Here is a 26,615-nt window from a genome sequence, read left to right as displayed (position 1 = left end):
GACAAGGGTGCACTGACAAAGTAATTGTAAGCCCAATACGAGGACCGTGGTTAAATATCAGAGTCTGGGGATTCAGTCGGAGCTGCTACTCGTGGATGGGAGATTTTACAATCTCGGTGGAGCTAAATTATGAGAATCTGGAGTTCGCCTCTGGGTTTTTCTTTTGAGGTTCAATTTCTGCCTTCTTCCCCTTTGACCAATTAATACTTGAGATCATAATTACTCTGTAATATTGTAAAGTTTTAAGGATTACAGTGGAAGTTCTGCTAGCAAAAATTCCGAACCTTAGAAATAATGCTACTCTACATGCAGTGTACCTAGCACGTACGTAGGTACAGCTTGCAGCGCATGTAGTCAGAGTAACCTACGTCTCAAAAGTACATGTACTACATGTAGGTACGTTACGTACATGTATACATGAATGGAACGTGTATGCATCAAAGTATGTAGTACCACCGGAACAACCTCTTCTTCTCCTTATCATAATCAACAGAACTCAGCGGAGCGGTGAATGTGCCGAAGATCATTCTACCACCGGTAACATAAAAGGCTCCAGCGGCGCTCGTGAGAGAGTCTTCGGTTTTCGCCGGTGGTGGATTGCGTACTACCGGTGGCGCTCGGTCTATCACCGGTAATGTTTACTACGCCGTTCTTGAGAGAGCCACTGTCCATTAGAATATACAATTCTCAGGTCCAGGAATTGGCATGGTGTAACTGCAAGTTTGGAGGTACTCAGTTCTTTCTCTGTATTCACTGTCTTTGCAGTAAACACTGATGGATAGCTAACGGATAGCTAACGAAGAATGAATTTACAATATCACCAGCTGCAGGATAGCCACTTTAATCATTGAAGATAATTGGTTAGCCATAAGAATCCAACAGACAAGTTAGAACTACCGTGATACGAAGGCTCTACAGCGGGTGCATGAGGCAACTCAGAGATAAACGGTATATATTACGAAACCGAAACACGACCACGCGGGAGAAGAAAGGATACGAAACGATCTCGAACGACATGATTTTCTAGACAAGAGACTCGGTAAATTTGTCTGTATTATCAGTCATATTAAAGGCGCTCAAAAACTTACGTATAGCAGGTGGTACGTAAGGAGTCCGATAGTATATATCAGGGCATATCTACTACTGAGCGAAGCTGAGATACAGGTGTCAAACACAAAAGCCAGTGGCTCCTCGATCTCAACAGCGGCGTTCTCTGGCAGATTTTCGTTCTTTTACGTGAACCCTGTACGATGCGACCAGCTAGGATCCAAGAGGCTGCTTCTTTGGCTGAATGGCAATCAGTTATAAGGTTCGAAAAGCTTGGGAGGTGAGCCTATTTAATAACAATCTAGGCCTTAAGATTCCGCATCATCTATCTATCTTCCTGTTTGTTCGTTAATTTATCCTTATTTATCTCCCTTCCTACTTCCTTCCTTCCTTCTTTCCTTCCTACCGTCAGGTACGGAGTTCGGCCCTGAGCGATCTGATTGACTGATTACTCACCTCCACCTCTCAGCTCCGAATGTTCACATGTACCGAGCGAGCGGACTGCACAGACATCGAACAACCCTTCCGTAGTTGTTCCGGGTAGATTACTTCCCTTGCGACCTTGCTAACATGCAACCAAAATCCTCACGGAATTCGAACATACGGCATATGCACAGCCTCAGAGACTAGAGTAACATACGAGGTAACCTTATTGTTGCCTGGGTAGTTTATCCGCGGCCCTATCCTCTTCGAGCGGCTAGTGTTTATTGAAATTTACACCTGGACAGCTGAACTAACAGTATGCAGCTGCAGTGCCTTGGTGCTAGCTAGTGATATAGCGGTCACGGGTGATAATACTATCCGTGGTGAGAATACGTACTGCTGAGGATGGCGGATGGGAAGGAAGCCTCCGGGAGGTCTCTAAGGTGTTTAAAAGCTTACCTACCTGCTTCTTCTGGTGCATATGCACTTAGATACTAATTGCCGCGCCGTGAGTTAATTGTGAAGCTATATAGCACTCATTAGAGTAGAGTACATTGATATTAAATTTTAGTCTCACAGGCCAGCTAATAGAGTATAATGAAGTCTCGATATTTAAGCAGCGTAACATATGCTCGGGTAGGGTAAAGTCGAAAAACTGTAGCAATCGTGGAGAGTCTGAAGAGGAAAGCGTGAGGTGAGACCCCCAGCTTATACCCTATTTTTCGGCTTACGCCATATCACTAATGCGATCAATGTCCAAAACGAAACGAAGGGGTAAGGCGTTGAGAATTTGCTAGCTAGGTTCCTAGTCAATGATTGGCTATGTAGTTTGCTACCCGCCAAAATAGTGGCTGCATGGAATCCAATCAGGCAACAAATTGACATATCTACGCGCCAAGTTGCCTACAGTAGAATAACATATCTCAGTTGTTTAGCGCTTTTGTTATAACGTTGTCCGTTCGATCGGTATGAAAGGGAGAAAAAAAATCCGCAATATGGATCAAAAAGCAAAGGGCGGAGAGTCAAGATAAATCGGGCTACATTTCATTCGCGTCTAAGAATGGCATATTGAGATCTCTTGCAAAATTGAACATTGTCTTGAAGCATGAAGCCGGGGTAAGAGTTCAGTGGACGATGATCGGTGGGACATTGTGCCGATGTTCATATTTCCCTATTATGCATTTTTTGGGTCGCTGCTGGCGTTGCTGTTAAAGTATTAATTCTATGAAGCGTTTGGACCTAGTATTGTAACTACATGTACTGTATTGTCCAATTTTCACAAATCTTTATATTAGGAAATAGGTATTAGGGGAATTAATAAGATCAGATCAAAGGATTTTATCCTATTATTTCATCGCAAAAAATGTACCGTGGCGGGTTTGTACGAGGTTTTCAACTACACCCGAGGAGCTCTATTCTTGAAGAAGTATAGTAAATACGTATACACAGGTTGTCTTAAGAGACCACCCTAAGAAAGGCTTTAGAGATGGCAGGCACAACTATAAATATATGTTATTAGGTTTGAAATCATTTTGGCGAGAAAAAAATAAAAATATATCTATGTAAATTATATACTTTACGTTTGAATTCATCCACCATCACAACTTAAAAAGCTGTATTTTTGTTCTTCCTGCACAGACGAAAGAAATGTTCTCCGAAAGAGTGATATGGAATGACCAAAAAAAAAATATACCTATAACTCCACAGCCAATTAATATCTCAACATATCACGTTAAGTTTACCATCAATGACTTTGTACAGATCCTTTATCTCTTCTATCCACTCATCGATATAACCCCACTCTCCTCCGCCATCAGGACTACCGCACCGTAGTTTCCTTGTCAAATTTGCTTTAGTTTGTCGACACATACGATCGCACATTCGAGATCTTGGTGGATGGCTTCAAATCGATCTTTGAGTGAGTTGCGGATGGCAGAGATATAGGTGAGCGCTATCCGAGGGCTTTCTGTACCCCCCTGGTCTGCTTCGAAAGAGGAGACTGAAAATTTTCTCGACCCTGATACTGAGCGAGAAGGCGTAGATGTTGGTGTGTGAGTTCGAATAAAAACCGAAAGGGTTGTGAGGCTCTCTTTAACGCTTTGAAGAGAGTTTTCGAGCTTGCAGTTTGAGATGAAGCTCTGTAACTTTCGGAGATGACATCGATGGAGTTTCAGTGATTGATTGGTTGGTATCTGGATTGCTATGATGAGGACTACGGAGGTTTAGACGAGGAGAAGAGTGTTGTACGCAGTTCATAAGTGCGGTCGAGGAGATGATTACCTCAACCCCACGGGTTGTCAACATGGTGTAGAAACGAGGCTCGATTTGGTCGTTAGCGGCAACGTTTATGTCCTAGTAATTAATTCGGAATAGTGATGGTGTTGGTAGCGGATTTCAACTGTGACACGCATCTTTGTTAGAATACCCCTAGACCCAAATGAATCGGCACTGTTGTGTACTCCATTGAAGATACGCACGCAAATGAATAAGGGCTCACTGAACCTATGAATGGATGGCCTTTGACAAAGAACACCATAAAAAACGATGCAATGTATCTTAATGTTTGCTTACATACACATCGGCAATATAAATTATTTTTGTGATCATGAGGCGAGACGTCTGGGAATCTCGTAGAATTGAGATCCTTTATATTTATCACAATGACCTCTAACTTCGCTGGTGTGAATCACAGATTATCACTCATCGTTCTTAAGGGTGCTCAAATCCCTTCGTCTGTTTTCAGCACCCGTGGCTTTGTATGGCAGAATATTTATTGGGGAAGTATGTCATCTACATGCGCAGTTAGATTGAATAATCATTGTATGTCCGCTACCCGCTTAGGAACAACCTTAAGCCTGCGGGGCTATGGCGCCGTTGATCACCCTTTAGCAACCAGTCCGGTAGGGCCTGAAAAATCACCCACCAGATGAAGAGATGAGTTGGATAAGATTACTCCCTGGTATATCTATTCTTATCGGGGAGGAACCTACATATACTTGTCGTTGATCGCAAATCACCCCGTAAAGAAAGAATAAGCCACATGGTTATTTTTTTGGTGCAGAAAAAAAATTCAGGAGCCCGAATTCTTAGGTTATTGTATTTCTATGCCGTATTGTATCGTTTTGGAGTTATAATTCGTCACCATATCACAGGTACCGATCATAAAAACTCACTCCACCAAATCCAATGCCGACAAACGATGAGATGGGCATGCCAGAACGGATGCTTCTTCTCTACATAGCTTCAGGTTTCGGACTCGTAGATCATATCTTCTGTGTAGTTGAGCAAAGCCTACAGAATGATAAACAGAACTGGGCAATTACGCCTCTTGGGGCTGCGCACTGCTGCTCATGACCTTCTGTCTCAGGACTGCCACCCAGAATCTATCAGTAATCAATTCCTTAACTACATCGGTAGGAATAAATACGTACCATCTTCAACGACCCGTACATTCTGGCTTTTTTGTGACACAATCTTTTCCAGATCAGTCAGGTTTTTCGTCAAATTTTCCACCTTGCCGTTGTAAAATTTCTCGGCATCGGCAGCAGATTTTTCAACGTAATATCCAGTACCAATATCGACGAGAACATTTTCAGTGTCTGCTAAGGTTCCTGGGACGTAGAGAGAGTTTGTGAGTGGTACAAGGATCGTTTTGCCTATCATGTTTACGGTGTCAGTATCAAGACCCTGACTTCCCCTGGAAAGCGAAAAGGACAAACCAGGTCTTAGGCCAGTCTTAACGGTGTTAATGCATTCCTTGAATTTATTCTGTGCTTGCCTGAGCTTCTGGAACGACTGGGTAAGGTGTTCTAGCTCCTCGTCGAGCTGTTTTTTGACGGCAGAAAGGTTGTCGACGGACAAGGTGTTTAAGTCGACTAGGTCATTATAGATCGATTAGTATCTGTGCATTGGGTCTGAGAGAGAGATAAGAGAGGAGAGGATGAGTGGAGAGTGCGTACTCTGCTGCGACTGGGGTCCTTTTGATTCTTTGGATGCCATTGGGGTGAGGGGTTGTTCGCTTTCGCTATTTCACCCACCATTGGCAATTGGTGCATGAGACAGTGGGTGTTTGTAGGCCGGGTAATGATAGCTGTTATGCCAGGTAAGGGTTAGGGTTTTGCATAGAAGAGGCTTGAATAACGATTGGCTCGGCGAAATGTTCTTGGAACTAGTCTTTTCTAGTTTTAGAACAGTAGAGAGAACTCAAAATAATACTAGTTGAGTCACAGATAAACTTCTGTACATGTAGTTACATGTATATTTAATTATCTCGGGAGATCAATGATATTCTGTGAAAATTGATGTCAGCCATCCGGTCCGATCAATTGCAAGTCTATCTTGTCATCTTCTCGGCGTTTTGCTTATTGAATCTTTTCATGACTCTTTATACAAACTTATCGACAGTTGACTAGTCGTCAATATATTCAGACCGGTTTTGTTCGCTCGTGGATGTTGTCCTAGAGGGTTCATGAGGGTACTGTATAAAAAAGTCTCGATAAGGAGAATAACCTCGAGTGATATCTCGTGTAGAGGCAATAGCCGACCACGTGATTCATGATGCAAGGTCACGTCACGTTAGGCAGCGCGTCTTCTCCCTTACAACCCCTCACCTCTTCCACGATACAGTTTTGTCGTTCCACAAATGTCAAGTTTGAAGTTTGTTCTAAGTGCTTCCGCTTCACAAAGAGTTCATGACATTCTGTCATGCTTGTCAAAATTCTCTGAATACGTCTGCCTTGAGGCTCGGCGCAACCGCTTCACACTTTCAGCCCTGAACTCAACAAAATCAGCTTATGGCGGCATTTCTTTGTCAAGTGGAGAGTTTTTTGAGTCTTACAGTTTTGAGGCCATAGGAAGTAATGAATCGACTGAGCCTCCAAGATTTACCTGCCGGCTCTACTCCAAGGTTGCTCACCGCCTAGATTCCGAGAAAGACGAAGAAAGATACTAATACGAGCAGTCCTAGGCGTTACTCGCTGCGTTCAGGCAGCGCTATTCCGACTCAAAGGGTAGCTCAGCTATAGACAGATGTGAGGTCAGCTTTGAAGATGATCCTTCACGACCAGAATGCCGGATACTCGTTCAACTTGTATGCGGACATGGTGTCTTAAAAACCTATAAACTTACTTATGAAGAAGTGGAGGTGATGGCACCCGTGTTTGATAAGGGGCAGGCACCCAACCGGTGGACTGTACAAGCTAGGCTTATGAAGGAATACATGGAGCATTTCGGGCCAAAAGCAGAGGGATTAGATATTACGAGCAACAACGGAAGGGCGGTATTCACTAGCTTTACTGAAAAGGTTACAGATGGGAAGGGTAATGTACCAACAAACACAAAACGAAGATATTTGTGCTGATAGAATTAGAGATTTTGAAGCTTCCCATGCATACGAGTATTGCACTAGATACATCTGGTTTTGATGATTGGTTAGCAGAGGATAAAGTGAATGTAGCGATCAGCTTGAAAGATATGAAGGTTGGTATACGAAATCCAAAGAATTATGTAGAGACTAATGATAAACTATAACAATTATTTTTAGGCAATAATAATGCACGCAGCATCCCTAAATACAACCATATCAACCTTTTATAGCGAAGCCGGCCGTCCATTTCAAGTCACTTATGATCATGAGGGGATGCGATGTCAATTCACCCTGATGACCATGACTCAAGTCAGCAACTCCCAAACATTTGCAGCAATTACACGAGTCAATAACCGCCCTGCACCCGGTCCTACGCCCCTTCATACTCCTGGTCCCGCCCCCAGATCATCTGCGCCTTTATTTCGAGCCGGAGCTTCTCAACGTGATTCTACTCAAAGCCAGCAAGCAATTCAGGGGGATTACGAGGAATCCTATAGACCTCAGACGCAACCTGTCCAGACTCAGTTTCAAGTAAACACGTTGACACAACGTATACTACCACACCAGTCATCACCACAAGCTATCTCTCAGGTTCCCCCAAGTCAACATGTGCCGCAGGGATTATTCTTACCTTACGATACCGAGGACGAAGATAGCGATGATGATGATTTAGGAAAGGGCCTTGAAGAATGGGAACCAAGGCTACGGTGGGACTCAGGCTGTAACGATAATGCCATGCCGAGCATCTTAGTTGTGAGAGATCAAATTGCGCCGGGCATCAGAGTGGACGAAAGAGAAGACGAAAAAGAGAGTGAAGAAGAGGAAGAGGAAGAAGATATGGGCCCGATGGTAGGACCAACTCAGCAAGTTTCACAGGTATGATAGCACTTATCCCTACTAGTTTCCCCTTTCGTTTGTTGAAAGTTTGTTGACCTGTAAAGGCGAGGGGACTTTTCGATTTCTGAAAATAGTTGAACCTATTGAATTGCTATCCGGAGTCGATCGGGTACATTTCTTTTCTGTTTTCCAAGAAATTACTAACACTGTATTTATGAGAGATATCATGTTTGTTACTTGCCCTAAAAATAGCTACCCATCATACCTCCACTGATGAGCTCTCATAATGAAGTCCCATCCTTCCGTGGTAGTCAAGGTAACCCCGATTTCCCATCCGTCATTCTCCATAGCTGTGATTCTGTCTACATCTTCCTGAAGAATCTCGATCCTACGCTCAACCCTTTTCAGCCAATCACACAACATCTCGAGTTCATCGCCTGTGTCCCTATCGAATTGAGCACACCCACAGAAGGCATCCCCAAACTTGAGTTTCAGAGACTCCATTTGGTTGGTTATAGACTTGAGTGATTTCTGGACCAAAAACATTAAATTTTGGGCGTTGATAGACATTTCGCTGGTGAAAATGATTCGACGACGGATAGGAGTGCTGTCTCCACCAACCAGGCGGTCCTCTCCTACAAACGCGGTATCGGTATCGGAAGTGATGATGTAGTGCTCTGGACGTGAAGGTAGAGAGGAGGTGGTGGCCCGCTGTTTTCCGATCACAAAAAAGCTGTATTTTTCCAATCTGTGTTTGAACGATCGAGTTCTTTCATCCACTTTCTGGATATGATTATCGAGATGCGCTAGATCAAGGTGGCTATAATCTTGAGATAGATCGTTCGAAGTCATTCTGAAAGGAACTGAGCGAGTGTATCTTGGGGGGCGATATGTATAGAGGATGGCGAGCGGTATTTGAGGGGAGCGGGATGATAAAGTTCCGAGGATGGATGTATATGAAATGGAGATGAAGACAAAAGGTATACTTGGTAGGGTTTGTGGTGGAAGGTCTGTAGTGAACTACATGTAGGGATTTAGGTGAGCCAGAGGGTGCTAAGGAACAATACATGCACGCATGCGCTAGTAAAAAAATATATCGCGGTACATCATGTAGGTAGGCTTAAGGAATCATTGCATATTGTATATGTATATACATGTATGTATATCCATGTTCGTCAAGTTTAATATTGTAAGCTTAAAGGGATAATCGTCTGGGACGTCTTTTATAATACGAGCTTTAAGTACATGTTTCTAATCAAAATGTCAATAATCATCAAATTTTAGCTTTTTTGCGTCGTCGCTAATAGTGTATATGTACCGTTGTCAATAAGAGAACTGAGTGATGAAAACATATCTGGTCATAGAATATCACTCCTTTTGTAGATGTTGGATGGCATTTACTATCGTAGGAACTTATAACTCTTACTAGATTGATGGAAGGCACAGTAATTCTAATACGAAGAATAAATTCCTATTACATGTATATATCTATCATCAGGTAGTTGAGTAGACAGACACATTTTTAGAAACGGAGATCTAGATTGAAACTCGTGATCAGGAAATCTATGTATATACATGTATGCACGTTCCGTCGGCCCAGTCACGAGTATATCACATTGTCAACAGGCCGACATATTGTCCAACTGGCCGTCCTGTTGCCAAATATTGTCTATTGGCAAATCCTTCCTGAGATTTGACAAACCGCCACTGATCGCTCGCCCGGACGGCCAATCCCTGCCAGAATTTGACCAAAATCGACTAATTAACACCCCAAAGCCATCACCTAACAGCTAAGAAACTCAAATAACACATTCTACCTACATGTATGTGCCCTTGCCTCTGATATATATACCACTGTCCTGGGGTTGCATAAGTAATACTAATAAATACACCATTAACAAATAGCTAATTAACTAGGGGTCAACAGCTTTAATTCCGCCGGGAAAGCTGAGGATTATATAGCACTGAGCCGAATGGTATGTAAGCGAAAAATAAGAGCCTTTCCCCAATTATGGTCCATTGGCCAATAATGAACGCTTGCGATCGACTGGGATGCATGGAATATATATATAAGCTTTGTATGATTTTATGCTTTTAATAGTGTCTTTTCTCTCTCTTTTTTCTTAATCTAGATATTGGATTCATTATACTGAGTGCTGCCTGTAGTTGAACATATTGACTTCCACTAGAGTGTGAGCGGGGCAGTGAAGGTCGTGACCTAACTATTGTATTTGATGGAAGGATATATGCACACAGCAGTTCTTCCTTTATTTCGGAACTTTAATTTAAAATGGGTTTAGACACTAGAACTCTATATGGCATCGATCCGGAGCTTGTATCACGGGATCTCTGCTACATACTATATATATACTTTAAACGAAGATAGGAACAGTAGATAGACCCCCGATAGGGTCCCCTCCCACACCCGCCCCCTCAGGCTACGCGGCCGCCCGAACCCACCTAAGAAATGGAACTCAACGGCAACAAAAGGAGTAGCCTACCTCCCCATAGAACACCTCTGCTCCCTCCTCCGCCACCCGATTGCAGGAGGAACCAACCACAAGCTCCTCCCAAAACAAGCAAAAGAACAAATGCTGAATAATTGGGCACACAACTTCCCAGCACCCCCCTACTACTTCTTCCCCCTCCGAGTCACCACAAGGCCAGAACCCTTCATGGACTTACACAAATTCACAGCCACTCGAATCCACCAAATGAGAGCCCAAAAAAGCTACCTCAGAGGCCATAAATCATGGCTCAACCTCTACCTCTCCAACACATGTGATAGATGTGGCGAAGGCCCCGAAACCACCGAACATGTCATACTCTCATGCCGACTCGGAGCAAAAGCAGCTCAACGCTCCCAACTCCTCCCTGGAATTAGCACCCTCGAGGAGATCTGGAACAACCATACCAACACACTGGCTCTAGGAGCTTTCATCGCCGCCACCAAGACGAACTTCCCAAGGAAGAACTACATATCAGCAAAAAAGGGCATGTCGTCTTGGGGCACCTGGGCGCCCGAGATGCCCCAGATGCCCCAGATGCCCCAAGACTTTTGCTTACCTGTAGACCGACGCCGGGGCGTACCGAAACGGAGCCAGTGCGCCTCTTTGCCAAAGGACGTCGTCGCGACAGGTCTAGACGCAAATTCGTCTTTTGGCGTCTAACGCCGTCTCAACACTAGTATCTTTGGCCCGGTTAACGGGTTTCGCTAGCAGTTTTTGCTGGCAGAATGAGATCACTCGGCAAAAGGTACATCGACTAGGACATTGTTTCCGCGCGCCAGTCACATATATTCGTCTATCTGTCTATCTAATTCTCTATGTACATATTTGCTAGCGCCCTACCTACCTCCGCGTCTGACTGCCTGCCTACCTACCTCCGCGTCTGACTGCCTGCCTACCTACCTCCGCGCTTGACTGCCTTCCTACCTACCTCCGCACGCTGCCTGCCTGCCTACCTACCTCCGCGCTTGACTGCCTGCCTACCTACCCCGCACCTGCCTGCCTACCCCCGTGCCCGACTGCCTACCCCCGCACCTGCTTGCTTACCTACCTACCTATTTGGAGCTTAATTGACGTTGATGAAGTGCACCGTCAGTCGTCGATTTGGGCGTAGATTTGAGCGTAGATTTGAGCGTAGATTTGCAGCTGATTTAGGTGTCGACTTGGTGCAATTAGTCGACGTTTGGTGTCGTTTTGGGCGTCAATTCGGGCGTCAATTTGGGCGTCGATTTGCTGCTATTTAGCAGTCTGTAGCGGTGTCAGTACAGGCGTCAAAATACAGGTAGCTAAATACGTATCCAGGCATCGCTGCAGGTAGGAGGTAGGTGTCGATGCAGGTAGGAGGTAGGCATCGCTGCTGGTAGGAGGTAGGTGTCGATGCTGGTAGGAAAGCAGCAGGTAGGCAGCTAGGCAGAGCTCAGGGCTAGCGCCAGGACTTGGGCAGATTCGCCACGGTGGGTCGCGTTTTGGGAGGCAGTGGGGCGTCAAGAGGCGAGGTGTCATATTTGGGACGCCTACATACATGTATGTATGTACTAGGCGTTAAAAGACGACCTATCACATTTTGGGTGCTTACTAGGCGCCAAAAGACGACGTGTCACATTTTGTGGCAGCGGGACGAGGCATTGGTAGCAACAGACGAGGTTTTGGGCGCGGAAGACGAATTTGGACATCTGGGCGCTGATGATCTCCCCCCTCCTGTCCGGATCTGAGACCCCCTCCTCCACCTAGCCATCGCAAAACCGCCACCTTAGCACAAAACCACACACCCGCAAGACCCTCAAAGGGCAACAGGTTATTAAAAACCAGCAGGAAGGATCTCTTATATCGGATATGGGCCGCCAAAGATTGTCAAGTTTCCTAGCCATCAGTTAGTTCGCCAGCACAGTAACTCTTTCCTTATCTTTCTTTTGTTCTTCTGGGGTCGTGATACTTGTTTTCTAGCCGGGGAGAGGTATTTTATGACATAGTCTATGACTGCATGCAGAGTTTTATACCTAGAATCAATTAAAACTACATGTACATGATATAAAAAAAAAAAAAAAAAAAAAAAAAAGGAACAGTAGATAGTAGTGGGTAGTTATATGCACTGAGCTAGAAAGAAGCAGAATCAATCTGCTGGAAACCACGAAGAACCTTACGCCTATACCTGGGGCGCGAGCTGAAGATCGAGAGAGACCCCGTAAACGACGTGCAGGTACTTTATATGCGCGCGAGTATGTACACTTCTAGTTTAAAAATGATGGGACAACGCCCAAAAAACAACTTTTTGTACGGCACCACCACCAATAGATAGACCTGGAATTAACAACAGAGGTGATGGAGTATCTATATTACCCGTCTTCAAACTTTGATTCGGTACCAAGTCTGAAAGTTTGAGGATATTCGAATTCCAACAATACCCACCCGAGATTCTTTACTACATGTATTCAGGGGTACCGGAAAGTGATCATGATACAACGACTCAATTCACCACTCACGATTTCAATCAACCACATGCACATGCGACCGTAACGAAGCAACAATATATGGTACCCCTTGGACGGATGAAAGTTGTCAAATTCGCGACCCGGACCGTGCACCACTTAGTCTTGCTTTTTATGGTAAATAGCAACAACAGAGCCAATCAAGAATTTCCAACAATTACCACACTGGCTAGCGAAAGCTGAAAGAGGGAGGTCGCGAATTTGACAACTTTCATCCGTCCAAAGGATAACTAAAGAGACTATAAAGATTTCATCGATCACATTTAAACAAAAGAAATTAAGGTGGTTTTGAATTCATTAATTACCAGACCTCACCCAATCCCAAGCCGTTGCATCACTTTTCGGACCCCTAGGTACACGTACTGATACACTAATGGTTTATTTTTTTTTAATCTAAGTGCTGATATGGAACCCCCTAGAGATTCTACAGCTTCTGACGAACCAGGAAGTGTTGCTGAGATATGTGGAAAATTCTAAATTTCTTGGTTGCTGTCCCATGTATGTTTCAGAAGAATTTGCGTTTATGATTTGGTGTACTGGGTGTTGAGGGTAACTGACCAGAATGTTGCTGTGAATATATATGTATTTGTCTTATCCGATTCTTGTCACTTTTCGCTACACCTATGGCGCGAGAAGGCATAGGGGGTGGGTGTGTCAACTTCAGAGGAACCTTTTTTGTATAAAATTCCACTATTAGGCTAGGCGCTAGTACTATTATGGGAGTAGATCTCCCAATTCCTATAGATTGATTGGCTGCAAACGCCGAAGTTTACACACCTACCGGCACCATAGCTTCTCGAGCCATATTACTCTTTCAGATTCTTATGGTGGATAGCGAGTACCGCAAAATCTCAGGAATATTGTGTTTCGGATTGGTCAAATGCTTGTTGAGCCTCAATATGACAGCTAGACCCAAAGCGTAACTTTTGGTCGTCTTGACCAATGGGTAAGTGGTATTCCAGCTCAGTTCAATTCGTTATTCCTGAGATTCTGCGGTACACTCATGCATCTGCAAAGTCTTGCTCTATGCCTTCATGCAGCTTGGGTGGATTCTTGGCTGCATTAATTTCCCTTTCACTTTGAAAATGGATTACAAGGTTGCGCCGAAAGACTTTACTAAACTAATAATATTCTGTTATACGTGTGTGTTTAATTGATAATTTGCTGATTGGTTGTCCGGGGTGCGTGGCGCCGGCGGTAATAAAGAAAAGGGGTGGGGGGGGGGCGTAGAAATGCGCAGCATTCCCAGGCTGGCACAAAACCCATCAACGACTTCTTGAAATCCTTCCGAGAGAGCTATTTAATATTTCTTCTTGCCGCATATACCTGGTTTCTTCCAGCATTCTCAGAACTTCATTCAAGCACATAGCCTCGTCTCTTCCCAATAGCAAGTATCAGCCAATTGTAAGTCGTCCGAGAGACCGCCTTGTGATCGTTATACTGGTTACCAGAGAGGGAACTAATTAGTTCCTCAAGTAAACTTCGAATCAATCGCAATTGACTACAAGAAGAATCAGGGGTTTTAACTTGGAAAGAGGAATCCAATCCTTATAACGCCTAATCTCAAACCACTCCCCCTCAAACCGTGAGGGAAGCCCCAAGCAAAGAACAAAACCCAGTCTTCCGCGGGTTCAGACTGTTTGCAATCAAGAGCTCGTTCGAGGTAGTCCTGGTAGCTATACCGATTATAAAAATGAAGGGTGAACCTAATTAGTTCTCGAAGGACACTTTAATCATATCTTACTCCGAGCGTATAATAGCCCTCATTCAGAAAGAGGTATCAATCATTTCCAATCCTCTTAACATACGCCGATCATCTTAACGCACGCCAATACTCTTAAAGTACGCCTATTTTCAGACTGCCTATCCTCAAATCGTCTCAGGTCCCGAATAATAACGTATAGCATCGTGTCTCATAACTAGCAACTCTAAGCTGATAAGAGCTTGTTTGAGGTAAACGCCTCTAATCGTTGAACTAAATGTCAGTAAGATAGAACTAATCAAGTTCTCAAGTAGTCGTGAGTTGGAATCTTGCCACTTATTCATAGAAGCGTCAGAAACCTGAATGGAGCTAGTAGAATCACGGGTGGCACTAGAGGAAAAGGGCTTAGAGCGTCTGAATGATGAGTTTGTGAAAGCGGCGGAGAGAGGGGACTGTCCGGAAGCACAAAGATTGCTGGGTCTAGGAGCATCTATCAATGCGCGATGCCTACCTACAGGAAAATTCAATAGTGGAGCGGCTGAGGTTTCTAGTGTCGAGGAGAAACGTAATCGGGATGGAGAGCTGGAGCTGCGCGTGTCGCTCGTTGGTGCAGACGGGGCTTGGTATTCAGGTGATTCTGTGCCTAGAAAAGAGCTTACCAGAACAGCATTACAAGCAGCGTCTGACGGTGGTCACCATACGCTGGCAAAGCTGCTGGTGGATGCGGGGGCCGAGGTTAACGCTCCACCGTCGAGATCCTATGGGAGAACAGCGCTACAGGCCGCAGCGGAGGGCGGGCATCAGGAGATAGTAAAGATGCTGATGGAAGTGGGAGCGGCCGAGGTTAACGCCGCACCGGGGTACCGTTCCGGAAGAACAGCATTGCAAGCGGCATCTGACGGTGGTCACCATACGCTGGCAAAGCTGCTGGTGGATGCGGGGGCTGAGGTTAACGCCGCACCGGCGAAGTATGAAGGAAGAACAGCGCTACAGGCGGCAGCGGAAAGCGGGCATCGGGAGATAGTAAAGCTGCTGGTGGATGCGGGGGCCGAGGTTAACGCTCCACCGGCAGAGTCTCAAGGAAGAACAGCGCTACAGGCGGCAGCGGGGGGCGGGCATCGGGAGATAGTAAAGCTGCTGGTGGATGCGGGGGCCGAGGTCAACGCTCCACCGACGGAGTTTATGAGAACAGCGCTACAGGCGGCAGCGGGCGGCGGGCATCGGGAGATAGTAAAGCTGCTGGTGGATGCGGGGGCCGAGGTTAACGCTCCACCGGCGAAGTATGGGAGAACAGCGCTACAGGCGGCAGCGGGGGGCGGGCATCGGGAGATAGTAAAGCTGCTGGTGGATGCGGGGGCCGAGGTCAACGCTCCACCGGCGGATTTTATGAGAACAGCGCTACAGGCGGCAGCGGGGGGCGGGCATCGGGAGATAGTAAAGCTGCTGATAGATGCGGGGGCCGAGGTTAACGCTCCACCGGCGGAGTATGAAGGAAGAACAGCGCTACAGGCGGCAGCGGGGGGCGGGCATCGGGAGATAGTAAAGCTGCTGATAGATGCGGGGGCCGAGGTTAACGCCGCACCGGCGAAGTATGAAGGAAGAACAGCGCTACAGGCGGCAGCGGAAAGCGGGCATCGGGAGATAGTAAAGCTGCTGGTGGATGCGGGGGCCGAGGTTAACGCCGCACCGGCGAAGTATGGAGGAAGAACAGCGCTACAGGCGGCAGCGGAAAGCGGGCATCGGGAGATAGTAAAGCTGCTGGTGGATGCGGGGGCCGAGGTTAACGCTCCACCGGCGAAGTATGGGAGAACAGCGCTACAGGCGGCAGCGGGGGGCGGGCATCGGGAGATAGTAAAGCTGCTGGTGGATGCGGGGGCCGAGGTCAACGCTCCACCGGCGGATTTTATGAGAACAGCGCTACAGGCGGCAGCGGGGGGCGGGCATCGGGAGATAGTAAAGCTGCTGATAGATGCGGGGGCCGAGGTTAACGCTCCACCGGCGGAGTATGAAGGAAGAACAGCGCTACAGGCGGCAGCGGGGGGCGGGCATCGGGAGATAGTAAAGCTGCTGGTGGATGCGGGGGCCGAGGTTAACGCTCCACCGGCGAAGTATGGGAGAACAGCGCTACAGGCGGCAGCGGAAAGCGGGCATCGGGAGATAGTAAAGCTGCTGGTGGATGCGGGGGCCGAGGTTAACGCTCCACCGGCGAAGTATGGGAGAACAGCGCTACAGGCGGCAGCGGAAAGCGGGCATCGGGAGATAGTAAAGCTGCTGATAGATGCGGGGGCCGAGGTCAACGCTCCACCGACGGAGTTTATGAGAACAGCGCTACAGGCGGCAGCGGGTGGCGGGCATCGGGAGATAGTAAAGCTGCTGATAGATGCGGGGGCCGAGGTTAACGCCGCACCGACGGAGTCTCAAGGAAGAACAGCGCTACAGGCGGCAGCGGAAAGCGGGCATCGGGAGATAGTAAAGCCGCTGATAGATGCGGGGGCCGAGGTTAATAGAGCGCAGAATGGTACTAGCTTACTCGTCGATCTAGTTGGTCGCGGAGTGTGCATGGACATACTAGAGCTCTTGCTTCACGCTCCCAAACAAGATTTAACACTTAGAGATCGGTTTGGGTTCACGCCACTTCACCAAGCATTGCGAGAATGCGACAAAGCTTTACGTCCGAAGGACACAGACACAGACCAGGGTGGGGCTTTGCAGGCCGATAGAATACAAAAGTTGATTTTCAAGCTTGTGGAGGGGACCCAGGGAAAACCGGTATAAACATTAAGGATCACTCGGGAAAAACAGCTTTGGAGACTGCCATTGAAATCAAATCTCTAGCTATAGTTAAACAACTACTTCTAAGAGGCGCGGATACCGGGGTTCTAAGGACTGAAGACTTGCGCAACTTACTGGATTCCGCAACCGTATCTAAGGTATCTAAGATTGGCCTGCGTACTGGGCGAGGAGGAGAGACCCATGTCATAGCGGAGGAGAGGGAGGGTGCGAGGCTTGAATGGCCTCCCATAAAGGAGTGGAAGTGGAGGTTAGAATTCGATCCATGGATCAACATGTGAGTACTGTCCGGCGAATTAGGGCGGGGGTGTCAACTATGTCCGCGTTATATCCTGTTCATCGGTCACTGCTAATAATGAACCCTGCCGTGCTAAAGATCCCTCGGACAGCCTGACGATAGCACGTACGCGTCATTCATGTGGCCGAATGTTACGGGAACTGAGCAAAAGTCTCTCTTACGAGATAATGCGGACCCATTAATATTAGAGAATACTATTCGCTTGAAATGGTGGCTTGGCGAACTCAGCGAAGGCTCAAATTTCTATTTGGGAGCCCCTACGAGAGCTATGATAACAGGCATAGGTGTTTCGGAGAAAGATAAGGTGAAAGGTAAGGCCTATATATATACACGTTCCGGATTCATCAAATACCTTAGTATTTTCTCACCGGCTCTATCTAGGACACGTGAAAGTGGGAGTAATTGGCTATGTATGCTTTTGTGTCTTCATTCCAAATGGTGGGGTAAAGGCTGCCGAGAATGGCTCAAACGAAGAAGGATTACAGTCATTCAAGTTTAAGAATCAAAAAGTCGAGATTTCCTGGATAATGGCACACCCCAGCGAAACGGAATGTGAGCCCAAGTATGGGCTATATCATCCTAAAGAGTTATTCCTACGTTCTTTGTTATACCTAGGAACAGCGAGATTGAAGTATCTTTCAATTCCTTCTCACGGGGTGGAGTTTGCTACGTTGTTCCTTGATGACATTCATAGGAGATGGCTCAAACTTCTCGAAAGTGCCAAGGTACATCTTGCAGAGTTTGTGAGTGTCAGATTTCATAAAGTCTATCACACCGAAGAATCGTACCATAGAGCTTATACTGAAGTTTCGATGGCCTCACAATAGCGCGACAAGCAGTTGGTGGAAGGGGGGAGGAATCCTACTGTCATCCAATGTCTCCTGGAAGACAGTCAGCAGTGGAACAAGCTTCGTTCAAGCTTGAAACTGCATATATCGAAATCGCGGGAATTTTGGAACACGTTCAAGGAGCATGAGGCTTTATTCATGGAATTGGCGGAATCGAACGACGATAGTGCTAGGATCAGCAATTTTTTGGGCGGTCACGCGGAGAATTCAAATATAGGAGAACTCGAGGCGATGGTGAAACTTTCAAGAAAGATTGAACTTATAGAAGGGTGTATGAGCGAAATAGACGAGCTGAAAGGAGAAACAAAGGAGATGATTGAGCTTGTGAGTAACTCTTTTCTTTGGAGTATAATTTGTGAAAGTTTTATTCATCAGATAATTTTTCTGTAGGAGTTCAATTTGGTCTCTATATATGAGGCTCGGAAATCCATTGAAATGTCGGAGGTCTCAAACAAAATGGCCGAGAGATCTCTAGAAATGGCGGCGCTCTCAATCAAGATGACAGAGGAATCGAATAAAATGACAAAGGAGTCAAACAAAATGTCTCAAAGATCTAACGAAATGTCGGAGCTTTCAATCCAGATGTCACAGGACTCAATTAAAATGGCAAAGCACTCTAATAGCCTTTCATTGAGTATGAAAAGACTTAGTTGGATTACAGTAAGCTCTGCCTTAATCTATTAAAAGAATAACCTGACATTTTTTAGTTTATATTCCTCCCTTTGACCTTTGTTTCTGTAAGTGATCTCACCAATTCCCCGGGGATCCTATGTACAGCATTCTTCTGACAGTAGCAGGGGCTGTTTGGAATGAACCTAGATATTCTAGCAAATAACCCGAGCTGGACTTGGTATTTTGTTATTGCCGGTCCAGTTTTGGCTCTGATCTTCGTGGTCTGGATTATGTTCAAATATGTTCCGGTTGGTCAAGCCTCTTTTTCACGGTATGGTTGTACGAGAGAGCTACTAATATCTGGGTCGTAGATCTCCCACTGGATTGAGAAGAATATAGGATCACAATTGGAAGCGTTACTCGTTGGTGACCGGGCAGAGCCTACCACAGCAAACGCGGAACCTGTAAATCACTCGGGACTTAGCACTTCGGGCGAAGTTTCTCCTAGAGGATCGTCGTTAAGGATGAGATTGATTCCGACGCGCGAAAAGAAGAGACCAGATGACACAAAGCAAGGCACGATGCCAGCTCCTCCCAAGGTAGAGACTAGCGAACAAGTTAGTCAAGGGATCCTATTTAAGAGAAGGCAATAAATATGGATTCGGACTCGAATTTGGTTTAAAAAATGGTTTTGCGGTAAAGAATAGAGGAGGTGGCGGGGTGGAGTAGTGATGAAAGGGGTTTAAGGGCATTATACTTCTTTTTTTTTTGTCTTTATTGTTTGTTTGGGATATCTATATAGTTGGCCGGGTTGATACTATCATTTCGTATGTTATTCGCGGTTTTGGAAATTTAAAGGCTTTTTTTATGTGTCAAAATGAAAGACCTAAAAAGAGGCACAAGTGTGTGATGCCGTATTCACCTATAAGTAGGTACTGATCATGACCTATGCGACCCGTAAAGTGCCGGCCCCCACTATATCGATGTCAACCAACCACTCAATGACCAACAGCCAGAAAAACCGCGTTGTCTCTGAACCCAAAATCCCCTCTTTACCCAGCCTTATCCTAACCCACCGGCGCAGCCGTGAATGAAATGAACAGCCTACCAATCAACTTCTATTTCCCCATGCTACTACCACGTAGCCCTATCCAGGGCAGCTTCAGAAGACATACCTCACGGCTAAGAGGATCTCGACTCGCCGTGATTGCGGAGGAACAGTAGCGCCGGCCGTTGTTATTTCGAGGGTGAGATAGATGGCACCCAGGTACTACCCTTTGGAGATAGATCTAGATGGGCTCTTGTTATTGCTCTTATCTATTGTAACGGGGTGTGTGTCATGAGGTATCACTCGGGCGCTAGCACCAGCCAATGTGATATGCAATAAAACTGATAGAGTTGATCAAATATTGTGTGGATGTAGTAAAATGAAGTTCGTGAGGGGAAACCTGGCTTTGTTCTGTTGTGAACTAAATTGACCAGACTTGTGGGTGTGAAGTAAAAGTATCCTATAACTACATTGCATTGTACTTCTGAAACCCATAGATACAGAAAGGAAAAAGTGACGTACATCGTGGATAATTATGGTGCTCTTAGCAGTGGAATGATATGGGAGAAGTTAGATTCGTGTTTGATCGGCGTTGGAGTGGAGGTGCGGTTTAGGTGAGAGGTATGGCCGCTCCATGCGGTCCATATAGCGCTAACCACATATAGCTAGAGGTGAGTCAGACGAGATTAGATTAAGGGAAGATAAGATAACGCGGAGCCGCAGAGCCGCAGAGCCGCAGATCGCAGATTTCTGTTATCAACTTAAGGTTAGGGTTTTTATTCTATCACAAGATTTTTCCTCACGAGCACCTCAACGCCCCACCTACTCACGAAAGCCCTCGAAATGCTGTTCTGCCAGCTATGCCGTCACAGCCACATAAGATCGCTTCTCTCAGTCCACACCCCCTTGCGCCGTTCGTACGCAATCGCTGCATACTCCCGCCCGTCATCAGATGCGTTCCGAGCGTCCCCACCTACACAGCGCCCACCGCCGCGGGCTAAAGACCTCGGGGCGTCAAGCTTCAGCAACAAAAATCGCTCATCAACGCAGCAACGAGTGAACATGAAAGATCCATTAAAGGTTTCGGATTTGGTGCGCCGGCGTTTGGAGACTAAAGATGAGAACTCTGCTGTATCGCTGGCCAGAGAGGCAAGCAGGACTATGAATACAGTAGTTTCGTGGAATGTAATAATCCAGTATTACTTACGGAATGGGAGGATTAAGCGCGCATTCCAAGCCTACAATGAGGTTCATATCTCCCCTCCCAGCATCGTCTAATGACATACTGCTGAACAGAAGAAACAACTAGATGAAAAAGCGCAAAATCTTACCAGACTCACACACCTTTACCTTAATCCTCAACGGTCTCTCTGAGAATACCCAATTCGGCCAAACCCTCTCCCGCGCCCTTCAAGTCTACAACTCTCTCTCAAATCCCAAATCACCTATCAAACCCAATGTTTTCCACACGAACGCAATTCTCCGCGTATGTTCACGCGCCGAGGACATTGATTCTATGTGGGCCATTGTCGGCGGCCTTCCCGCGAAAGGTCCAAATGCTCCAAATACGCAGACCTACACGATCCTGCTAAACGGAATACAGTCGACTAAAGCGGCTGCTACGGACGTTGAGGATGGCCGGAGGGTGTGGGCGGGGGTGCTGTCAAAATGGATCAAGGGTCAGCTATGGATTGACGAAGCGCTTGCGTGCGCTATGGGACGAGTACTACTGAGGAGTGAGCGGGAAGCGGACTGGAAGGAGGTTTTTACACTGTGCGAGCAAGTGTATGGAATTGAGTCGCTGGTTCCAAAAGATCCTATAAAACCGCACACGAAGGACACCATCTTTTCTGGGCAAACGAGCCAAAAGTTCCCATTGATTTTCGTTGGAAGGGGGAGTCCACCGACAGAGCCAAAAGTCCCAGCGCCGTTCGATCCTAATACCGAAACTACCTTCTCCCCCATCGCCAAACCATATCCCACTTCTACACGCCCCCTGCCTAGTAACCAGACACTATCGCTCATCCTTGAGGCGTGCACGAAGCTCGGCGACCCAATCACTGCATACAAGTACTGGTCAATCCTCACCGCCGCCCCTTACAACGTCAAACCTGACCTAGTTAACTACCATGACTATCTCCGCATCCTCCGCCGCGAACGTCTTGGCCCCGAGGCTCTCAAGCTTGTAAAATCGATGGACGTCACCCCCACCGCAAAAACGTTCTACATCGCACTCTCATCCTGTAAGCGTCATGGCCGTAGTGCTGCCTTCAGCTCCGCACAGGCACTGCTAGATCTCATGATTAAGAAGTGGCAGATCCCCGTCGATGTGAAAGTGTGGAATATGTTTCTGCAAGTTTCGATTAAGACGGGAGATCCTGCAAATGTGAAACAGGCACTGCGTAGGGTTGATGATGAGGTTGACCTGGAGCTTGAGCTGGTGAGGAGACGGAAGTCGCCGATGCTTGTGGAGAGATGCCTGGAGATGGCTAGGACATTGATCGGTGTTATGGATGTGCTGATGAACAGCGATGGAAAGCTGGCAAAAGAGACGACATGGGGCCACGGAGAGCGGGCGAGCTTTGAGAAGAGGAGAAAGGAGCTGAGCGCGTTGGTGACGAGGTTTGGAGCGGGAGCAAAGAGAAGAGCTTATAAAATTGAGATGGAGGGCGAGGACTATGCATAGTAGATACATCTGGGTTGTAAGTGTGTAATTTTAGGTTGGAGAGTGGCGTTTAGGTTTTTTTAAATCTTGAATAGAGAAAACGGACCCCTGGCGTGGGGGATTGTCAATAAATGTGTATTTATACTTTAAGAACTCCTTGACTACAGAGTTTTTCCTTTCTTTGATGTGAATCCAGATTGTGCACGCTCCACATCCCAACCACACAAATCACAGAAATAACTAGACTACATGCATATTTGATAATAGAGAATTAGAGGCTGAGTGAATTTAGATGCGGTGGTCCTAGCATGTCGCGATCGGTACGAATAAAGTCCTTTGGTCACAGCTCCTAAACCACACATGTACTCTATGCTGTCAATATTAACTACTGCTAGCTGAATACTACAAGACAACTACTCTTAGAGTGTATTCTCATATGATTGGACGTCTCAAACCAACTAATGATAAGATTAGGAGATGCCAAGCCGGTGAACTGTGTAGTTAGGCTAGGCATAGTCATTCTATTATTGCTGACACCTGATCAGCAATATCTACTATTCTGGTGGTCCTGCGGTCCTCTGAGTAGATCCTGATACTAGCCAGGTACATACACGACGTACATCTGCTTTTTTGAGTAGATAAAGCCTCACCGCGAGAACCTCGATATTAATTAGTAGACGCCAAGAAGCCTGTGCCTAACCGATAATGCACTAGGCTAATATCCTCAGATCACGCGGTTTTCGTTATTCCTTATCTAGCCATAGGGTATTCCTACTCGAGCGTTCATACACCTCTGAAACCTCTTCTCTTCCCCATACCCGCCAATAGCACACTTCGACATGCGCTTCACACTCAACAGCTTCTTATTTCTCGCGTCTGTTACCCTCGCACTCCCACTCGAGGAGACCCCTACAACCACTGATCACATCCCAACTGTCAAAGAGGCCGCTGTACAAGCTCGCAAGCTCCTTAAATCCGAGTCCATAGCTACTCTCTCCACTATCTTTCCAGAGAATGACCCACATGGCCTCGCCGGGCAGCCTATTGGCCTAATGGACTACTACGCCGACTGCTCAACGACGGGAAACCCAACTCTTCTTGCTATGGGCATTGCCACCTCGTAATGGCCCCCTTGTTTATATACAGAGCTCTTATCTGGCTGGTATGAGCTAACTGGGAACAGCTTCAAAAACGCAAAAGATGGCGCATCAATTAGTTTGTCGATCCGCTCACATGCGAGCAGCTGGTCGCAGGCGAGCCAGCCGCGGTTGTCGCTCATCGGAAGATTGAGTGAGAAGGTCCCGAGAGGGAGCGAAGAGGCCGATAGGCTGAAGGCATGCTTTACGAGCGTCCATAAGGATGCCAAGATTTGGGCGCCCGGAAACAGAATTCACGAGAGTGATTGGGTGACGTTTGAGGTCGAGACGGTGTACTGGATTGGCGGGTTTGGGTATGTATTATTCCGGGATTGTGTAAAGGGTGATAGTAGGCTGATATGGTGGCGGAATCGGTCAATAGAAGTGTGGCGTATATTGGATATATTCCCGTCGAGATGTGGGAGAGTGTTACACTGGAGGAAATTGAGGAGCTGGAGAGGGAGGAGGATCCGTTGAAGGGCGTTGGATTGAAGGTGCAGAGTGGTTTGAGCAGCTTGAGGGGTCTCTTCAAGAAGGACTAAGTATGAGGTATGTACGCACACTAAGTGGTACCAACTCGAGAGAATTAATGAGTATATGAGGGGCTGGATACATGAATGTAATCACGAATGGTCGTTGGTATATATCTGGGCATTTATTATTGCCTTTTGCTGTTCTGTACTGGTTATTTTTTTTTTCTTTCTTCATTTAGTTCTCGACATCAGAGAGTTAAATATGCAGTTGATTGGATACTATTTTGAATCTAGGAATATATCTAAATACTGTATACTTTGTGCTCGATCGATCATTATCGTAATTGGCAAGCGTTTCTGTTGTTTAAATCAGGACCTGTGCAATAAGGTCTTAGATAATCGAGATCCAACTACACTAAGTCCTTCATAATAAAATGAGGATTCCAGAAGTGAGCAGCGACTAAATACTTGCGTCTCTCTAACCCTTGTTTTTCTCTCAGAAATATGAACGGTATCAAAAAGCTTGGGGCCCAGATGGGTTTTACAGAGGCAGTCCTCTCTATTTTCAAGATACGCGAAACCTGAGTAGTAGTCGGTCAACCGACGACTCAAGTGAACACAAAAGCTCCGAATCCCTCCTTTATATTTAGGAACCAATTATCTAACCGAAGCCCGGCCTTGTACTAATTTCTAGTCTGCTATTTAGCAACTATAAACACAGCAATGATGGATCCGATTATGGATCCTAGTAATTACACAATCGAGAAAGGTATTGGCCCCTGTAATCTATGTGAAGTTACGGCACACGTTCCTCTTCGCCTGCGGCGATGTGGTTGGCCTTAAGCTTTTTATGCGCATGGGTGTAATTGAGGGGAGTAAGCTGCAGTTGCGGTGACCCGTTTGGGTATCTATCGTACGAGCCTCCCGACGTACGGCGCAGGGTACATGCTCGTAGTGGAGTACGGCAGGCGAACGACCCCGCGGGGTGTTTGGAGTTGTTGGAGGGCGTTTCTAGTGTTATGTGGAAATTCGTGTAGAGCTTTCTCAAACCATTTTATAATTAGCCGATATCGGTGAAGTACTTCACAAGTACGTAGGCATATACTACATGGAGCTACGCGGGCTGATGAAGCCCATTTAGTAGATCCATACTTTTCTATACCCATTGTATTGATCAGTTCATCTCAATCGCGACCAGATTGAATACCCAAAGTAGCCGGGATTCACGCCCCATACAGTGTTGAATGTGATATGATGCAGATATGGCCGACCACAATATATAAATATCACCAATGCACCACCCACGCCTAGCTAGCTGGGTAAAAAATTAAAACAGCACCGTGACATGTCTTCAGTCACCTCGCCACGAAAGCCCCACAAGGCAATATCATGCTATAATTTTTCACATCAATAGACTTAATATTAGAATCAGTGGTGCCATATACATGTCGTACAGCGTAATCGAAAGCGTTCTAACGTAGTACAGAATCCTCCGCGTCGTCGAAGGGATAGCGAAGTAACCATTGCTTTGGATCCATTCTGTATATATAAAGCAGCTCTAAACCCACCAGTGATTACTTTCCAGGCCATCCACAACCACAAAGCAAAAAGGCAAAGCGGCAATCAAGCCTCCAGCTAGACATCTAAACATCCAACGTCTTCCAGCCGGTCTAAAGACACCACGTTCCCTCCCCATACCCCTTCTAAAACATTTACAAAACTTGTTCTATAAAAACAAGACCCTTCTCAAAATACAATACACCATGCAGACCTCCACTCTCTTCGTGGGCCTCGCTACACTCCTCTCTGCTGCTGTCCTTGCCGCACCAGCACCAGTCCCGGTCCCCGCCCCAGTTCCGACCGCTGAGCCTGAGCCGATTTTTAAAGCGATTGCATGCTACATCAAGGGGGGGAAAGGCTGCTGAAGAGGTTGTTTTTGTTCCCCTTTTTTGTGCGCGTAGTTGGAGGGGCGGGCGCTAGGATGGAGTGGGAGATGTGGGGGTATTTAGATGTATATGAGGGGGTTTTGGTGTATACATATTCTTTCTGGTGTGTACGAGTTGATTTTGTGTGGGGCGGGCGAGCTTGGCTATTTGACTTCCTTTCCCTCTTGTTGTTTGATCACACCTAGAATAGATGCATTGGTATCAACAATCATATTAAAAGATCTGTCTATGGGCCGCCCAATTGATAACACACATGCATTCATACGTGTAATGCTGAGACGTAATTATCTTGTACATGGGCACAGGTGAATCAATTCTATGAGTGTTTAAAAACATGAAATAAACCGATTTACCACAACTTTGAAAGAATCATGTTTCCCTTGATAACGCCTAGCTCTTCTTTACAATATCCTCACGCGGACTAGGGCTCGG

The 26,615-nt window shown here is 46.3% G+C and overlaps 7 protein-coding genes across 7 annotated transcripts; 4 read left to right on the top strand and 3 right to left on the bottom strand.

Annotated features, from left to right (window-relative positions):
- Nucleotides 1–912: 912 nt before the first annotated feature.
- On the bottom strand, nucleotides 913–1,951 carry LAJ45_04144 (uncharacterized protein; the record flags this gene model as incomplete). Its single annotated transcript, XM_046113725.1, has 4 exons — nucleotides 913–1,023; nucleotides 1,089–1,229; nucleotides 1,786–1,844; nucleotides 1,930–1,951. 4 exons carry the CDS (start codon nucleotides 1,949–1,951, stop codon nucleotides 913–915), a joined length of 333 nt encoding a protein of 110 aa, XP_045972827.1.
- Nucleotides 1,952–4,713: 2,762 nt separating this feature from the next.
- LAJ45_04143 (uncharacterized protein) lies at nucleotides 4,714–5,469 on the bottom strand (the record flags this gene model as incomplete). Its single annotated transcript, XM_046113724.1, has 5 exons — nucleotides 4,714–4,739; nucleotides 4,813–4,839; nucleotides 4,902–5,126; nucleotides 5,190–5,345; nucleotides 5,430–5,469. The coding sequence occupies 5 exons, from the start codon at nucleotides 5,467–5,469 to the stop codon at nucleotides 4,714–4,716; spliced, it is 474 nt and encodes a 157-aa protein (XP_045972826.1).
- A 643-nt stretch (nucleotides 5,470–6,112) lies between these two features.
- LAJ45_04142 (uncharacterized protein) lies at nucleotides 6,113–7,800 on the top strand (the record flags this gene model as incomplete). Its single annotated transcript, XM_046113723.1, has 5 exons — nucleotides 6,113–6,376; nucleotides 6,437–6,788; nucleotides 6,839–6,948; nucleotides 7,013–7,711; nucleotides 7,777–7,800. 5 exons carry the CDS (start codon nucleotides 6,113–6,115, stop codon nucleotides 7,798–7,800), a joined length of 1,449 nt encoding a protein of 482 aa, XP_045972825.1.
- A 124-nt stretch (nucleotides 7,801–7,924) lies between these two features.
- On the bottom strand, nucleotides 7,925–8,524 carry LAJ45_04141 (uncharacterized protein; the record flags this gene model as incomplete). The annotated part of the gene is made up of 1 exon (XM_046113722.1): nucleotides 7,925–8,524. The coding sequence occupies one exon, from the start codon at nucleotides 8,522–8,524 to the stop codon at nucleotides 7,925–7,927; it is 600 nt and encodes a 199-aa protein (XP_045972824.1).
- A 5,226-nt stretch (nucleotides 8,525–13,750) lies between these two features.
- Nucleotides 13,751–19,568, top strand: LAJ45_04140 (uncharacterized protein; the record flags this gene model as incomplete). The annotated part of the gene is made up of 17 exons (XM_046113721.1): nucleotides 13,751–13,808; nucleotides 14,064–14,069; nucleotides 14,142–14,184; nucleotides 14,301–14,328; nucleotides 14,389–14,416; nucleotides 14,570–14,618; nucleotides 14,682–14,683; nucleotides 14,762–17,065; nucleotides 17,128–17,434; nucleotides 17,534–17,766; nucleotides 17,837–17,865; nucleotides 17,941–18,198; nucleotides 18,283–18,627; nucleotides 18,694–18,963; nucleotides 19,011–19,040; nucleotides 19,101–19,223; nucleotides 19,287–19,568. 17 exons carry the CDS (start codon nucleotides 13,751–13,753, stop codon nucleotides 19,566–19,568), a joined length of 4,395 nt encoding a protein of 1,464 aa, XP_045972823.1.
- Nucleotides 19,569–20,806: 1,238 nt separating this feature from the next.
- On the top strand, nucleotides 20,807–22,649 carry LAJ45_04139 (uncharacterized protein; the record flags this gene model as incomplete). The annotated part of the gene is made up of 2 exons (XM_046113720.1): nucleotides 20,807–21,211; nucleotides 21,273–22,649. 2 exons carry the CDS (start codon nucleotides 20,807–20,809, stop codon nucleotides 22,647–22,649), a joined length of 1,782 nt encoding a protein of 593 aa, XP_045972822.1.
- An 818-nt stretch (nucleotides 22,650–23,467) lies between these two features.
- Nucleotides 23,468–24,306, top strand: LAJ45_04138 (uncharacterized protein; the record flags this gene model as incomplete). Its single annotated transcript, XM_046113719.1, has 3 exons — nucleotides 23,468–23,748; nucleotides 23,812–24,078; nucleotides 24,147–24,306. 3 exons carry the CDS (start codon nucleotides 23,468–23,470, stop codon nucleotides 24,304–24,306), a joined length of 708 nt encoding a protein of 235 aa, XP_045972821.1.
- Between the last annotated feature and the right edge of the window lie 2,309 nt (nucleotides 24,307–26,615).

The sequence above is a fragment of the Morchella importuna genome (assembly GCF_003444635.1).
Source record: "Morchella importuna strain M04M26 chromosome Unknown Morimp01GS010, whole genome shotgun sequence".
Lineage (NCBI taxonomy): Eukaryota > Fungi > Ascomycota > Pezizomycetes > Pezizales > Morchellaceae > Morchella > Morchella importuna.
The sequence above is the reverse complement of the archived record's forward strand: the minus strand, read 5'-3'. Positions and strand labels throughout refer to the sequence as shown.